General features: G+C 34.2%; 2 protein-coding genes across 5 annotated transcripts in view; both read right to left on the reverse strand.

Moving 5' to 3' along the window:
• The window catches only part of f (espin protein forked), a 368923-nt gene that overhangs the window by 173016 nt on the left and 179372 nt on the right, over nt 1-16535 (reverse strand). The window lies entirely within an intron of this gene.
• LOC142228932 (uncharacterized) lies at nt 6049-7350 on the reverse strand. Its single transcript, XM_075299452.1, has one exon. It carries the CDS (start codon nt 7051-7053, stop codon nt 6049-6051), a length of 1005 nt encoding a protein of 334 aa, XP_075155567.1. The 5' UTR covers nt 7054-7350.

Consider the following 16535-nt stretch of genomic DNA (forward strand, 5'->3'; position numbering starts at 1 on the left):
GATCATTAGGCTAAGCGTTAATGATCTTAATATAGCTGCCGGGAGTGTGGCATTTTAATTTTAACCTTAAGGTGTCCATTGTGATGTTATAACATCTCATTAAGGGTTTTGTTTTATATAATATCAATAAAATTCACTTCCCACAATTGAAAATTTCTTTTAGGTTATTATCAAACTATTTTGTCGAACAATATGACTTCGCTGTAAATGGAAAATAATTTTGTGCCGTTTTTGCACCTTCACAGGTGCAGTATGGTAAAAACATGTATAACCATGTAGACTGGGATGCACGAAATTTTCTCCGAAACGAAATTTTACTATGTTAAAAAAAACTCGTTGGAGAAAATCATTGATACACACCCAGCAAAAAAAACTGGAAGTTCTTCCTAAGCACAACTTTAAATGCACTTCCAAAAATGTCCTTCCAAAGGTGTTCTGTATTTTAACTACACATGAAGTTCTTTTAATTCACTTTTTTATAACTCGCTTTTTCATATTTTTAATGGTTAATTATAACTTTTTTGTTTCAAACAGAGCAAGAATTAATAAAATGGTACAAATTATATAAATTTTCTCCAAATAATACTAATAAATTCTTGCAGAAAAATTGCGAATTCTTGAAAGTACTTAAGGTCAAACTTTTCAGATAAGCGTTAGAATGCAATAAAAATCATATAAAATTATAAAAATTATTTATTTGGCAAAATATCACAAACATTTTTAATTCACATCCAAAACATTGAATTCAGATCGCAACTTAAAATGTGATGTAAACTCAGTGCAATGGCTGTTGAAATGGTGGACATCCCTCCTATGACAACCCAACAAAAAAAGCTTCCAAAAAAGTAGTTTGGATCCCCAATTTGTGATCCGGAAGTAGTGCAAACTTGGATCATCTCCCATGAATTTTACATGGGCTTGTCATAGGACGGAAGCACTCCATTTTGGGATCCTTTGCATTGCTTTAGAAGTTGTGCCTTGGATGTTCATTTGGATGAAGAAATAAAGAAATTATTTTCTTATTATCTTATTTTTACAAACAAACAAAACGAATATGTTCACTACTTTTTTGACGATGTTTTTATACCCTCACCATAGGATGGGGGGTATATTAACTTTGTCATTCCGTTTGTAACACATCGAAATATTGCTCTAAGACCCCATAAAGTATATATATTCTGGGTCGTGGTGAAATTCTGAGTCGATTTGAGCATGTCTGTTCGTCCGTCCATCCGTCTGTTGAAATCACGCTTACTTCCGAACGAAACAAGCTATCGACTTGAAACTTGGCATAAGTAGTTGTTAGTGATGTAGGTCGGATGGTATTGCAAATGGGCCATATCGGACCACTTTTACGTATAGCCCCCATATAAACCGACTCCAAGATTTGGCTTGCAGAGCCTTTTGGAGGAGCAAAATTCATCCGATCCGCTTGAAATTTGGTATCTTTTGTTAGTATATGGTCTATAACCACCATGCAAAAATTGGTCCATATCGGTCCATAAATATATATAGACCCATATAAACCGATCCCCAGATTTGACCTCCGGAGCCTCTTGGAGGAGCAATATTCATCCGACGTAGTTGAAATTTGGTACGTGGTGTCAGTATATAGTCTCTAACAACCAAGCAAAAATTGGTCCATATAGGTAAAACTCTGGCTTCTGGGTCCATATAAGTGCATATCGGGCGAAAGATATATATGGGAGCTATATCTAAATCTGAATCGATTTCAACCAAATTTAGCACGCATAGCTACAATGCTAAATCTACTCCCTGTGCAAAATTTCAACCCAAATTAGGAATATGTGCCAAATTTGAAGACGATGGGACTTAAATTGCGACCTAGACTTTGATCACAAAAATGTGTTCACAGACAGACGGACGGACAGACGGACAGACGGACAGACAACATTTTCCTTGTAAAATCGCCACTGCTTAGTCGAAAAGTTGTAAAGATGACTCTAATTTTCCTAAACTTCTAAAACATATGTATCAAGCGATAAATCATAAATAAACTTTTGCGAAGTTTCCTTAAAATTGCTTCAGATTTAAATGTTTCCCATATTTATACCCTGCCCCACACTGTGGAACAGGGTATTATAAGTTAGTGCATATGTTTGTAACACCCAGAAGGAGACGAGATAGACACATGGTGTCTTTGGCAATAATGCTCAGGGTGGGTCCCTGAGTCGATATAACCATGTCGGTCTGTCCGTCTGTCTGTGAACACATTTTTGTGATCAAAGTCTAGGTCGCAATTTAAGTCCAATCGTCTTCAAATTTGGCACATATTCCTAATTTTGGTCAGAATAGAACCCTATTGATTTTGGAAGAAATCGGTTCAGATTTAGATATAGCTCCCATATATATCCTTCGCCCGATATGCACTTATATGGACCCAGCAGCCAGAGTTTTATCCCAATTAGCTTGAAATTTTGCACAAGGAGTACAATTGGTAGTATAGTCATGTGTGCCAAATTTGATTGAAATCGGTTCAGATTTAGATATAGCTTCCATATATATTTTTCGATATGGACAGAAGCCAGAGTTTTGGCCCAATTTGGTTGAAATTTTGCACAGGGAGTAGAATTAGCATTGTAGCTATGCGTGCCAAATTTGGTTGAAATCGGTTCAGATTTAGATATAGCTCCAATATATATGTTTTTCTGATTTCGACAAAAATGGTCAAAATACCAAAATTTTCCTTAGAAATTTTGATTTTATTCGATCTTTCTTTTATCCAATAGAAAATAATTAATCAAGCTTGAGATCTTTTTTGTATGTATTGGTTTCTTTATTTTTCAATATTTCGCAATTTCATTGAATTGCTTCATCAGGAGTCGATCTACAATAAAAGTGGTTTGATAATTTTTAATCATGACATGTAAAATTTTTCTTGTAAAATCGCCACTGCTTAGTCGAAAAGTTGTAAAAATGACACTAATTTTCCTAAACTTCTAATACATATATATCGAGCGATAAATCATAAATAAACTTTTGCGAAGTTTCCTTAAAATTGCTTCAGATTTAATTGTTTCCTATATTTATACCCACCACCATAGAATGGTGACGGGGGTATAATAAGTTCGTCATTCCGTTTGTAACACATCGAAATATCGATTTCCGACTTTATAAAGTATATATATTCTTGATGAGGGAGAAATTCTAAGACGATACAACGATGTCCGTCTGTCTGTCTGTTGTAATCACGCTACAGTCTTCAATAATGAAGCAATCCTGCTGAAATTTTGCACAAACTCGTCTTTTGTCTGCAGGCAGGCCAAGTTCGAAGATGGGCTATATCGGTACAGGTTTTTATATAGTCCCCATATAAACCGACCTCCCGATTTGGGGTCTTGGGCTTATAGAAATTGTAGTTTTTATCCAATTTGCCTGAAATTTGAAATCTAGAGGTATTTTATGACCATAAAGAGGTGTGCCAAAAATGGTGAGTATCGGTCCATGTTTTGGTATAGCTCCCATATAGACCGATGTCCCGATTTTACTTCTTGGGCTTATAGAAATCGTAGTTTTTATCCAATTTGCCTGAAGTTTGAAATCTTGAGGTATTTTATGACCATAAATAGGTGTGCCAAAAATGGTGAGTGTCAGTCCATGTTTTGGTATAGCCCCCATATAGACCGATCTCCCGATTTTACTTCTTGGGCTTATAGAAACCGCATTTTTATTCAATTTACCTGAAATTGGAAATCTAGAGGTATTGTAGGGCCACAAATACGTGTGCCAAAAATTGTGAGTATCGGTCCATGTTTTGGTATGGTCCCCATATAAAACGACCTCCCGATTTGGGATCTTGGGCTTATAGAAGCCGTAGTTTTTATCCAAATTGTCTGAAATTGTAAATATTCTGGTATTTTAGGCTCACAAAAATGTGTATCGGAGTTAAGTTTTTATCGGTCCATTTGGTAATGCCTCCATATAGACCGACTTCACTTCTTGAGGGTGTAGAAGGCGCACTGATCATGAAAATTGCTTGAAACTCAATGTAAAGTTTCCAGATTTTACTTCTACAGATTTAAGATTTCAAATCAAGACGTTATTTTATAATTTTCTTGCACACTTACAAGAGATGTTAATGATTCCTCTAAAACTCAAACAAAAATGGTTCTTATAAATCCAGAATCTGATATAGTCCTCATAGGTGAAATCTTTAAATTTATCTTCGGGAAGTGTCCTCAAGACCTCAAGCCCTCCTGAAATTTCAAAGGAAACCTTAATATTTGGTTCATGGTGGTGGGTATTTAAGATTCGGCCCGGTCGAACTTAGTGCTGTATATACTTGTTATACCCTGCGCCACACTGTGGAACAGGGTATTATAAGTTAGTGCATATGTTTGTAACACCCAGAAGGAGACGAGATAGACACATGGTGTCTTTGGCAATAATGCTCAGGGTGGGTCCCTGAGTCGATATGTCGGTCTGTCCGTCCGTCCGTCCGTCCGTCCGTCCGTCCGTCCGTCCGTCTGTCTGTGAACACATTTTTGTGATCAAAGTCTAGGTCGCAATTTAAGTCCAATCGCTTCTAAATTTGGCACATGTTCCTAGTTTGATATAGCTCCCATATATATCTTTCGCCTGATATGCACTAATATGGACTCAGCAGCCAGAGTTTTATACAATTTGCTTGAAATTTTGTACAAACATAACACTTGGTCGTATAGTCCAGTTTGCAGCATTTGAGTGAAATCGGTTCAGATTTAGATATAGCTTCCATATATATTTTTCGCCCGATATGGACTTATATGGCCCCAGAAGCCAGAGTTTTGGCCCAATTTGGTTGAAATTTTGCACTAGGAGTACAATTAGTAATATATTCATGAGTGCCAAATTTGATTGAAATCGGTTCAGATTTATATATAGCTCCCATATATATGTTTTTCTGATTTCGTTAAAAATGGTCAAAATACCAACATTTTCCTTGTTAAATCGCCACTGCTTATTCGAAAAGTTAAAAATGACTAATTTTCCTAAACTTCTAATACATATATATCGAGCGATAAATCATAAATAAACTTTTGCGAAGTTTCCTTAAAATTGCTTCAGATTTAAATGTTTCCCATATTTTTTTTACTAAAATTGTGTTCCACCCTAGGGCATTAGCCAACTTAAATTTTAAGTCTATAGATTTTGTAAAAGTCTATCAAATTCTGTCCAAATCGAGTGATATTTAAATGTATGTATTTGGGACAAACCTTTATATATAGCCCCCAACACATTTGACGGATTTGATATAGTATCGAAAATGTGGATTTACAAAGTGGTGCAGGGTATAATATAGTCGGCCCCGCCTGACTTTAGACTTTCCTTACTTGTTTTTTACTAACATTGTGTTCCACCCTAGAGCATTAGCCGACATAAATTTTGAGTCTATAGATTTTGTAGAAGTCTTTTAAATTTCTGTCCAGATCGAGAGATATTTAAATGTATGTATTTGGAACAAACCTTTATATATAACCCCCAACACATTTGACGGATGTGATATGGTATCGAAAATTGTGATCTACAAAGTGGTGCAGGGTATAACATAGTCAGCCCCGCCCGACTTTAGACTTTCCTTACTTGTTATTTATATATCGTAAAAGAGAATGAAAATTCGATAAATGTTCCCCGTCCAAAAATATGTTAACATTATTGCTCTTGAAACAAGCTTGATTTGATCTTCCTTCCTTCTCTGCATGTAGAGTGGAAATAGGCATAAGATGGTCAATTAATTTTTCTCCTTTACAATAGATTCACATTGGTCGATCTCCCGATTGCAATTCGATTGATAATGAATTGAACTCTGATGACAGTAAAATCAATTTGGAGGCTTGGTCATTATCTTCCGCTTACAATGAATGCAAATATGACGCACCGCTTATGGTTATAACAAATAGCTTCGAAAATCAACACTTTTGCATAAGACTAACTGTCTTTAATTGGAGGTTTTGTGTAAACATTTTTCATTCATTATAGTAGAGCGTCTTCACCCAACACATACTCTCACACTCACATACACCCATTGTTACATTTCCCCCCCCCAGTTTACCTTAATTTCATGGCTACATCTCGACATTTCACACATGGCACTTGACGAGTGTGTAGCAATAGCTCCACTGGTGAAAGGTTATTATCCACAGATTGGTTGGAACTGAGAGAGGTATCCGTTGTATCGCTGGCAGTAAAATTCATGGGTTGTTCTATGGGCCTTAAATCCAAGGCGGGACGACGAGGTTCCATTTTATTGGCCAAACCACGTCGTGTAAAATAGCCCAAATGATCCTCAACACTGGAATTGGCATTGAAGAGAATTCTTTCATATTCGGCTACATCACCATCGGATAGAATGACTTTTTGTTCAAAAACTCTAGGAGTAATGGCGGTTTGTTTGAGCAACTCCATTCTTTTGTGTCTCAATTCTATGGAGAATATGAGGCGAACGCGAACAAAACGTTTTTGTTTGGACCGAGAGGCTTCCGTACTGGCCTTTTTCAATTGTCGACGATTTTGTTTAAGCTCTAATTTTTCCAAACGATTCAAAGATTTTGCACTGACCGTTAGAGGACTTGAACTATAATCCGTTAATGTACTCAAATCCAGAGTTGAGCGATGTTTACGCCACGGTACTAAATCGAATTGACCAAAACGTTTATCACATTCACCCTGACCGGACCAGGGATAGAAATTCTCTTTGGTATCGTTATAGCACAAAATCCAATCTGATTTCGAGGAAGTGGAATGGGAACGTTTAACCGAAGCGTGTCCTATGGTCTCATAAATCGATGAGTCTACGGTTTCCGAAGGTTTGTTTGGTTTGGTTGAGGGTGGTGGTTGCACAAATCGATTTTTAGCACTAGCCTGAGGCCTATGATATTTATAACGCGGCACTAATTTCTTTTCCAACATTCGCGTATCGAGACCGTATTCTTGACGCAATAGCTCTATTTCTTTAGAGGAGGCGGCATATTGGACACCATTCCATACCGTGACCGGAGCAACACTGCTTATTGTTGAGGCGGTTATTACACTCTCACGTCGAGACATAGCCATCCACTATCGAATAACACACAAAAAACGCCCGTTGTCGTGGTCGTAATTATTTCAAGTTCTACCAAACGACTTTGGTTTTCATTCTAAACTCATTACTGTTTCCGGTTGTGTGATTATTAAGTTTCCGTTCCTGGCTTTCGTTTGGGGTTTAAATTTTTCTGTGTTTTTGTTTTTGTTATTTTTATTTTTATGAGTTTTTTTTGTGTTGTTAGGCTGCTCTTGTTCCACTCGAAAGGGAGCCAACGCTGAGTATGGAGAAAGAATCACAAATCTACCGGCGTTCGACAGTAATGCGTCTGTTCGTTGGAACTTGTTTTCCGAAAATGATGACAAATGTTGGGAAAAAGATATGCAAAACCCCCTCAGAGACCATCAAAACATAGAGAAATAAGCAGCAAGCACTTTTTTAAATATTGGCAGTCAGTCAGTGTGTCGTTGGCAGTAGTAGCAGCAGCGAAAACCTTAAATTACGTTTTAGAGTTTAGTTGGTAGAGCATTTTGTGTTTGCTCTACCAAATGATGGACTGTGATGGAATGCCTTCTAAGCTGCCAACAAGTGGTGGTGGTTTTGTTGGCTCTATTGGCTATATTATTGCCTAGTAGCAGTTGGCAATTGGTAGTGTTGGTGGTTGGTTGGTTGCTTTGCTCTTTGACTTGTTACCTCTAGTCTGAGCTTTAATAGTGGCTGGATAGTTGGCTAAGGTAAAATATGGTGGTGCAAGGCATTGTCATTTTCCCCTTTGAGGGAATTTCATATTTTTGTTTTTTTTTCTATTTCACTTGTCATGGAAATGGAAGAGAGGGATGTGTGAGTGTTTTTATTTTTATTTTAGTTTAGTGTGCGTTTTCAGCATTTAAGTCACTTCATATTTTTAAAGCCAAAAACAATGTTTTGCAATGACCAAAAATGTATTAACAAAGATTCAGATAACAAAACATAGTCATTGGGCTTTTAGGGTCATTGAGTGTTAATAATTAATACTAAGTTCAAACTAATAATAAAATTTTGTATCCCTATGAATTAGGAAAATATTGCAATATTTTTGTTTTCTTACTCAATAACACATATTGTGACTCAGATGGTAGACTTTTTGTATCTATTTTGGTAAACAGCTGGAAAAGAAGGAAAAACTACACAAAAAAAAGTAGCTCGAAATTTATGACAAATTTTAAACGTCGATTTGGTTAACTGCGCATTTCTACCCAGGTAGTTCAAATTTCAATAATTTAAATTAAAATTAAATTTTAAAATTAGTTAAAAATTTTACTGAAAATCACACGTATCACAAAATTTGTTCATACCAGTCAGTTAAATTTTATAAAACTTTTTTTCTTAAATGGACCACGATTTGGCCCTTAAAACAGCTTTACCGTCAGTAAGTTCATTTTTTACTATGGTGAACGATATTTCTACCAATTTTAAAGAAGTTTTATACGGTTATGTAAAATCATAAATCGATGAATCTACCCAGCAAAAAAATTCGGAAGTTCTTCTAAAGGCACAGCTTTAAATGCGCTTCCAAAAATGTCCTCCTAAAGACGTTCTTTATTTTAAACGCACAGGAAGTTCATTTGAGTCAATTTTTTATATCTCGCTTTTTCACATTTTTAATGGGAAATTTAAAGTTTTATTGTTTAAAAACAGATTAAAAACAAGTATATACGGCCGTAAGTTCGGCCAGGCCGAAGCTTATGTACCTTCCACCATGGATTGCGTAGAAACTTCAGGGCTAGGGACTACCTCTGGCTACCTGTAAGTTCGTACTACTTGAGAAGGCTATTATGATGGCAAATGATCAATGGGAGAATTGCAAAGGTTGTAACGACACCCCATTTAAACTTAAACCGCACACTACATACGCTAGTGTTCTCATGACGTTAGATATCACTCCTGATATCTGCTATAACTCTGTCTGATAGGCATGACTACGATGTCCGTCTGTTTGTCTTTTGTAATATAGCTTTCCATAATAAAGACATCGACCTGTGTTGTATTGGATCCGCAAATAAATATGCACGATATGGTCTATATCGGTACATATTCTGATGCAGCTGCCATATAATCGGAACTCCAGATTTGAATAGCTGAGGGCACACTGAAAAAATATTGTCGTGATGCCAAAGTCCTCATACCATGTCCTAAAAATACGAATGCGTTTTTTGCTAGCATACACACAAAAACAATTCTAATTCAATCACGAAATTAATGATGCCATTAATTTTTTTATTGAAATGTCTTCAATCACGAAAATGATGGTCAATAACTCTTTTAATTGGACATAAAAAATACTTGATTAAAAAATTACTTGATTTCATTAGCAAATATCAATTAATTATACACTGAAAAAAAAGCATACTCGGTTCCAAAGATTTTGTCTTTACTTTAAAAAATTTGGTATTGATTCCGAGCCAAAGAAGCGGAGAATACAAGTAAGGATACTTTTAAGACACAATTCTCTTTTAAATTTAGGTTTTATGTACTTGCTTCTACACACAAAAAAAATTTTTTTGATTTCAATCACGAAAATCGCGGATTCAATCATTTTTTTAATTGAAATGTCTTCAATCACGAAAATGATAGTATCAATCACCCATTTTGATTGAAAACCAACACGATTTTCAATTAAAAATTTAATTGACTTTTGTCACGGAATCAATTAATTGTGTGATTGAATCAATTAAAAACGTGATTGATTTTTAACATAAAATTCAATCACAGTTGTAATTGAATCAATTAAAATTTTAATTAATTTCGCGACAAAAATCAATCAACTATTTGATTCATTCAATTAAATAATTAATTGAAATTGGCTATAAATTTCTATTAAAAAATTTATATATTGCGACCCCAAAATCGTATTTAGTTTTTTTTCTTTTGAAATAAAAGAAAATATGTGTTTCTTATAAAACATATTTAATATTTTATTATTTTTTGAATTATGCAATAGACAAATAAATTTGGTTCTTGTCATTTGTGTTTTGTTCTAACATAACTTACAAATACAACTACTATCAATAACAACTATAGGGTGAAAAAATAAATTATATAAATCATTATCTTCCTTATAATAATAACCATGTTAGTATGTTGCTTCTAATATGTAGATGCGCCTAGATTTCCATTAAATCAGCAGCCTGTAAACTAAATTAGTTTTTCTGAAAGTAAACAGAATAATTCGAATTTAATTTTGTTCAATTAAAAGTTAATTTTGTTAAACATTACCTGCATAGAATATCAAGTTCAATTCTTAGTTCCAGATTTATGATCTTCTTTTGCAGTTGTAGTCTTTTAGCATAAAAAGGTGTATTAAGGAGCTCGGTAATTTATTTTTAGTAACAATTCCTTTCCAAAATTTCCCCATATTGAAATCGTCTAATAAGATTTGAACCAATCAAATACAAAAATAATGGGAAAGCAATGTACATGTAATATTGATGATACTTTGCAAATTCTGGAAATAGAAAAAAATATAAATGAAAAATACCTATTTTTATTATTTTCGGATATTTTTCATATTTGTAAATCCAAAAGAAAGAACTTTTTTACCATTACATAATTCAGCTCATTAGTTTATATACCAGATATACTGCTCTCTACTTGGGTTCAAACTGAAAAAGGCAGGTAAAACAAAAATGCAATTTAATGCCTACGCTACTTCGCAACTTCAAGGTGAATCTTCCAACAAACCCATACCGCTCTTGGTTTTAAGAAAACTAGGAGTGAAAAAAATTTATAATTTTAAAAGATCAATACGGTACCCACTTTTTTATTGCAAACATATTATTATATATTTGATAAAATGATGGAGTTGATGGGATTGATTGGTCAATTTCACGAAATAAAATTGGTCACTAAAAGAAATGAATAAAAAATATATTATTTTAGTCCGTTTAATGTAAACAGGCTTCAATGGAAAACGGTATTCACATTTCACAATTTTTTACCTTCAATAAACGTAGATTGTTTTCCATTTTTACAATACCACAAAACACAAACACAGGTAATTTCAAATGCGTTCTGTCATATATTTTTTTTAAACCTTTACCACGTGGCCGTTTGTTGTTGCACACTTTATTTATTTCAACCCTTTGCTATGATTTGTTGTTGCGTTCAAAATATTTATGCACACATTTTGAATGCAGCAGACAGAATGTCGCCAATCATGTTTTTCAATTTACGCGAAAAACAAAAACCCAACCGTTCGTTACGAGTTACTTCCACAGACTGATCTCTCCATCATACATTGTTGAATAAATACCCATTCTCTTGTTCTCTTTTCGCTCTTTCCATTGCTCAAAATTATTCAGTTTCAATCACAAAGGTGATTGAATCAATCACATGTGTAATTGGAAACGGAAAAAATTTCAATCACGTTTGTAATTGAAAATTATCTCCGAATTGATTAACAAATTGATTGAATCAATTAATATTTTAATTGGAAACGTAACAAATATCAATCATTTTTTTGATTGGTTTTTATTCGGATTTGATTAAATAATTAATTGAATCAATTAACATAATAATTGAATCCGTTTCCAAATTCAATTAAGTGTTTAATTGAAAAAATGTTGGTGATAATTTTTTGTGTGTAGCTACGTCCGACTCTCATGCCAAGGGTCGTGGGTTCGATCCCTGCTTCGGCCAAAGTTTTTTTTTTGCTTTTGTTTTTTTACATATATTCCAGATATATTCGGAAGATTCCGAAAAAATGTTCAACATTACATTGTAGTATATTAAATTTTGAACTGTAAAATGTGTCTTATTAAAGACCTAAAGTCAGAAAAGAACAGTGTTTGATATAAACGAAATGGACTGTGTTGTTATTTCAAAAATAACTTTTTTTATTGAAAAAATAAAAATTTTGTAACAAACGAATTTTTTTGGTGATAAAAGTTTAAAATTTTCGAAGCAATTCAAAAAACTCTAACAAAAGAAAAACGTTTTCGGTACACGTTTTCCAAACGTTTTTTTTCTTTGCGTGTACCAAATTTCAACTGACTCGGATGAAATTTGCTCCTCCACCAAATCTGGGGATCGGTTTATATGGGGGCTATATGGACTGGTATGGACCACTTTTGGCATGATTGTTAAATATCATATACTACCACCACGTACAAAATTTCAACCAGATCGGATGAATTTTGTTTCTCAAAAAGGCACCGGAGGTCAAATCTGGGGATCGGTTTATATGGGGGCTATATATAATTATGGACTGATATGAGCCAATTCCTGCATAGTTGTTGAATACCATATACTAACATCATGCACCAAATTTCAACAGAATCGGATGAATTTTGCTCTTCCAAGGGGCTCCAGAGGTCAAATCTGGGGATCGGTTTATATGGGGGCTATATAACAGGTTGGTTGATAAGTCCCCGGTCTGACACATAGATGGCGTCGCTAGTATTAAATGCATATTATTTTTATATAGTACCAACCTTCAAATGATTCGTGTCAAAATTTGACGTCTGTAAGTCAATTAGTTTGTGAGATAGAGCGTCTTTTGTGAAGCAACTTTTGTTATTGTGACAAAAATGGAAAAAAAAGGAATTTCGTGTTTTGATAAAATACTGTTTTCTGAAGGGAAAAAATACGGTGGAAGCAAAAACTTGGCTTGATAATGAGTTTCCGGACTCTGCCCCAGGGAAATCAACAATAATTGATTGGTATACAAAATTCAAGCGTGGCGAAATGAGCACGGAGGACGGTGAACGCAATGGACGCCCGAAAGAGGTGGTTACCGAAGAAAACATCAAAAAAATCCACAAAATGATTTTGAATGACCGTAAAATGAAGTTGATCGAGATAGCAGAGGCCTTGAAGATATCAAAGGAACGTGTTGGTCATATCATTCATCAATATTTGGACATGCGGAAGCTCTGTGCAAAATGGGTGCCGCGCGAGCTCACATTTGACCAAAAACAACAACGTATTGATGATTCTGAGCGGTGTTTGCAGCTGTTACTCGTAATACACCCGAGTTTTTCCGTCGATATGTGACAATGGATGAAACATGGCTCCATCACTACACTCCTGAGTTCAATGGACAGTCGGCTGAGTGGACAGCGACCGGTGAACCGTCTCCGAAGCGTGGAAAGACTCAAAAGTCCACTGACAAAGTATTGGCCTCTGTTTTTTGGGATGCGCATGGAATAATTTTTATCGATTATTTTGAGAAGGGAAAAACCATCAGAAGTGACTATTATATGGCGTTATTGGAGCGTTTGAAGGTCGAAATCGCGGCAAAACGGCCCCATATGAAGAAGAAAAGTGTTGCTCTACCAAGACAACGCACCGTGCCACAAGCCATTGAGAACGATGGCAAAAATTCATGAATTGGGCTTCGAATTGCTTCTCCACCCACCGTATTCTCCAGATCTGGCACCCAGCAACTTTTTCTTGTTCTCAGACCTCAAAAGGATGTTCGCAGGGAAAAAATTTGGCTGCAATGAAGAGGTGATCGCCGAAACTGAGGCCTATTTTGATGCAAAACCGAAGGAGTACTACCAAAATGGTATCAAAAAATTGGAAGGTCGTTATAATCGTTGTATCGCTCTTGAAGGGAACTATGTTGAATAATAAAAACGAATTTTGACAAAAAAAATGCGTTTTTCTTTGTTAGACAGGGGACTTATCAGCCAACCTGTTATATAAATATGCACCGACGTGGACCAAATTTTGCATAGTTGTTAGAGACCATATACTAACACCATGTACCAAATTTCAGCCGGATCGGATGAAATTTGCTTCTCTTAGAGGCTCCGCAAGCCAAATCTGGGGATCGGTTTATATGGGGGCTATACGTAAAAGTGGTCCGATATAGCCCATTTGCAATACCATCCGACCTACATCAATAACAACTACTTGTGGCAAGTTTCAAGTCGATAGCTTTGTATATATACTTTATGAGGTCTTAGAGCAATATTTCGATGTGTTACAAACGGAATGACAAAGTTAATATACCCCCCTCCTATGGTGGGGTGTATAAAAATATAGGTTCTCATTTGTTTTACGCTGTAAGGAACATTGTTTGAAAAGTATATACTTTTTGTAATGAACCTTGATTCTTTTACAGGATGTAAAGACAATTTCATAAAGAATAACTCCATTTTTTTTAGTTTTCTGGATCTTCTCTCACTTTCACGAGGTTTATTTAGTTCTTAGCACATTTTTCTGTAATACAAACTTTCGCCTGGGCCGAGATTCGAACCTCGAACCAGTGTTGGCAGTATTGGAGATTTTCCCCCAAGTTGAGGATATTTTTTCGTGGAAGGGGACGAAATTTTTGGGGATTTTTGTAGCGATTTTTTTTCGAATTCGCTTGAGTATACTAACATAAATCAGGTTTACAATATTGGTTTACATGAACGTTTTATTTCTACATTATTAAAAAAAGGCACAGCGAATCCTCATTGTTCTACGCCATAGAAATGGAGCATTTGAATTAGAAACAGACACAGAATTTTATTATAGAGGCTCAAGCGCTAATTTATATTTTACCCAGCTTGGCTAAGATATTTTTCTACAATTGTGAATGTTGCCTCCCCACTGGTGTTCATCACTGGTTTGGTCAATATATCCCTCAAATGTAGAAATGATAAGATGGTTCTCATACATATTGATCTACCACCCAGGTTGATTATTTGAAACTATAGAAGCAAATTTTTTCGCTTATAAATGCATGATGACGGAACTCCCGTTTGGAAAAAGATCACCGGTCTCCTGGTATTGTGTTTCGCAAGTTGGTATCACAAAAAGTTTAATTTATTTTTTCAATTTTTAAGTTATTAGTGATTTCTGTAGAGCTTATAAATTTAGGACAATTTTTATGAAAAAAAATAAAGAATATTTTTTTCATAAAAATTGTCCTAAATTTATTGGAGATTTTTGTGAGGAATTTTAATTTAATTTGGGGACAAGAGCCCAAAAAATACTGGCAACACTGCCTAGGGTCATACAGTTTGTAAACCAACACACCATCCTACTACGTGGGGTACGTAGCTGTTATTGTCATCAACAGACCATTATCGCTATAGCCATCAACGCAAAAGCAACGCATACAGTCAATCAGTTATTTGTGGACGCCCACAAGCCAATGTAAAGAAACTTTATTTAACAGAAACATACCTTTAGTTGGTCACTTTCTTAAAAATACCACTTACACAGAAAAAAATATCACCAAAATATTTCCAATTAAAAAGTTAATTGAAGTTGAAAATTTTTTCAATTAATAAATTAATTGGTACAATTAACTTTTTAATCAAGATAGAAACATTAAGTTAATTAAGTCAATGATTGAAAATTTTAAAATTTTGAATTAAAAAGTTAATTGATACAATAAACTTTTAATCAAATTCGGAAGACTAAGTCAGTTAAAAAAGTGATTAACATTTTTTAAAATTTTTAATTAAAATTATTTTTTTAAACAATCAATTGTTAATCCAAATAAAAATTCTAAGCCAATTCAAAAGGTAATTGAAAATAGTAACTTTTTTAAATTAATAAATTAATTGAATTTTGCAATCAACATCAATTAAATTTTTAATTGAATCACTTAAAAAATTAATTGAAATTTGGTAATGAAATCAATTAATTTTTTAATCAAGATTTTTTTCTATGCCCAATTAAAACTGTGATTGATACTATCATTTGCGTGATTGAAGACATTTCAATTAAAAAATTAATTGGACCAATTAATTTCGTGATTGAATCAGAAAAATTTTTTTTTTGTGTGTATGGTTAAGGAAATAATGTAATTTTCGAAAATATGCCCGACATTACATACTTTCTTATTAAAGACTTAATATCAGAAAAGAACAGTGCTTGATATTTCGATGTGTTACAAACGGAATGACAAAGTTAATATACCCCCATCCTATGGTGGAGGGTATAATTAATAAAACAGTGTAAATTATTTAAATTTTGCTGAAACAAATGCTAAATCCTTTCTAGAAAAATTGCGAATTTTTGAAAATATTTGATGTCAAACATTCCAGACAAGCGTTATAATGCATTAAAAATCATAAAAAATTTTAAAAATTATTTATTCATCAAAATATCACAAAATTTCTTAATTTACATTCAAATCACTGGATTCGCATCACACCTTAAGAAGTGATGCAAATTCCGTGCAATGGCTGTTAAAATGGTGGACATCCGTCCTATGACAAGCCCATGTTAAAATCATCGCTTCTGCTTCTGGTTGAACTGCTCTGCTTGATCTGTCCTCAAATCCTCTGAAATTTCAAAGGAAACCCAAATATTTGATTTATGGTGGTGGGTGTTTAAGATTCGGGCCGGCCGAACTTACTCCTGTACACACAAAAAAAAAATTCTGATTCATTCACGAAATTAATTGATCCAATTATTTTTTTAATTGAAATGTCTTCAATCACATAAATGATAGTATCAATTAAAAAATTAATTGAAGGTCAATTAAAAATTAATTGATCCAATTAAAAAATTAATTGATACTATTAAC

This window comes from Haematobia irritans, chromosome 3 (assembly GCF_050003625.1).
Source record: "Haematobia irritans isolate KBUSLIRL chromosome 3, ASM5000362v1, whole genome shotgun sequence".
Taxonomy (NCBI): domain Eukaryota; kingdom Metazoa; phylum Arthropoda; class Insecta; order Diptera; family Muscidae; genus Haematobia; species Haematobia irritans.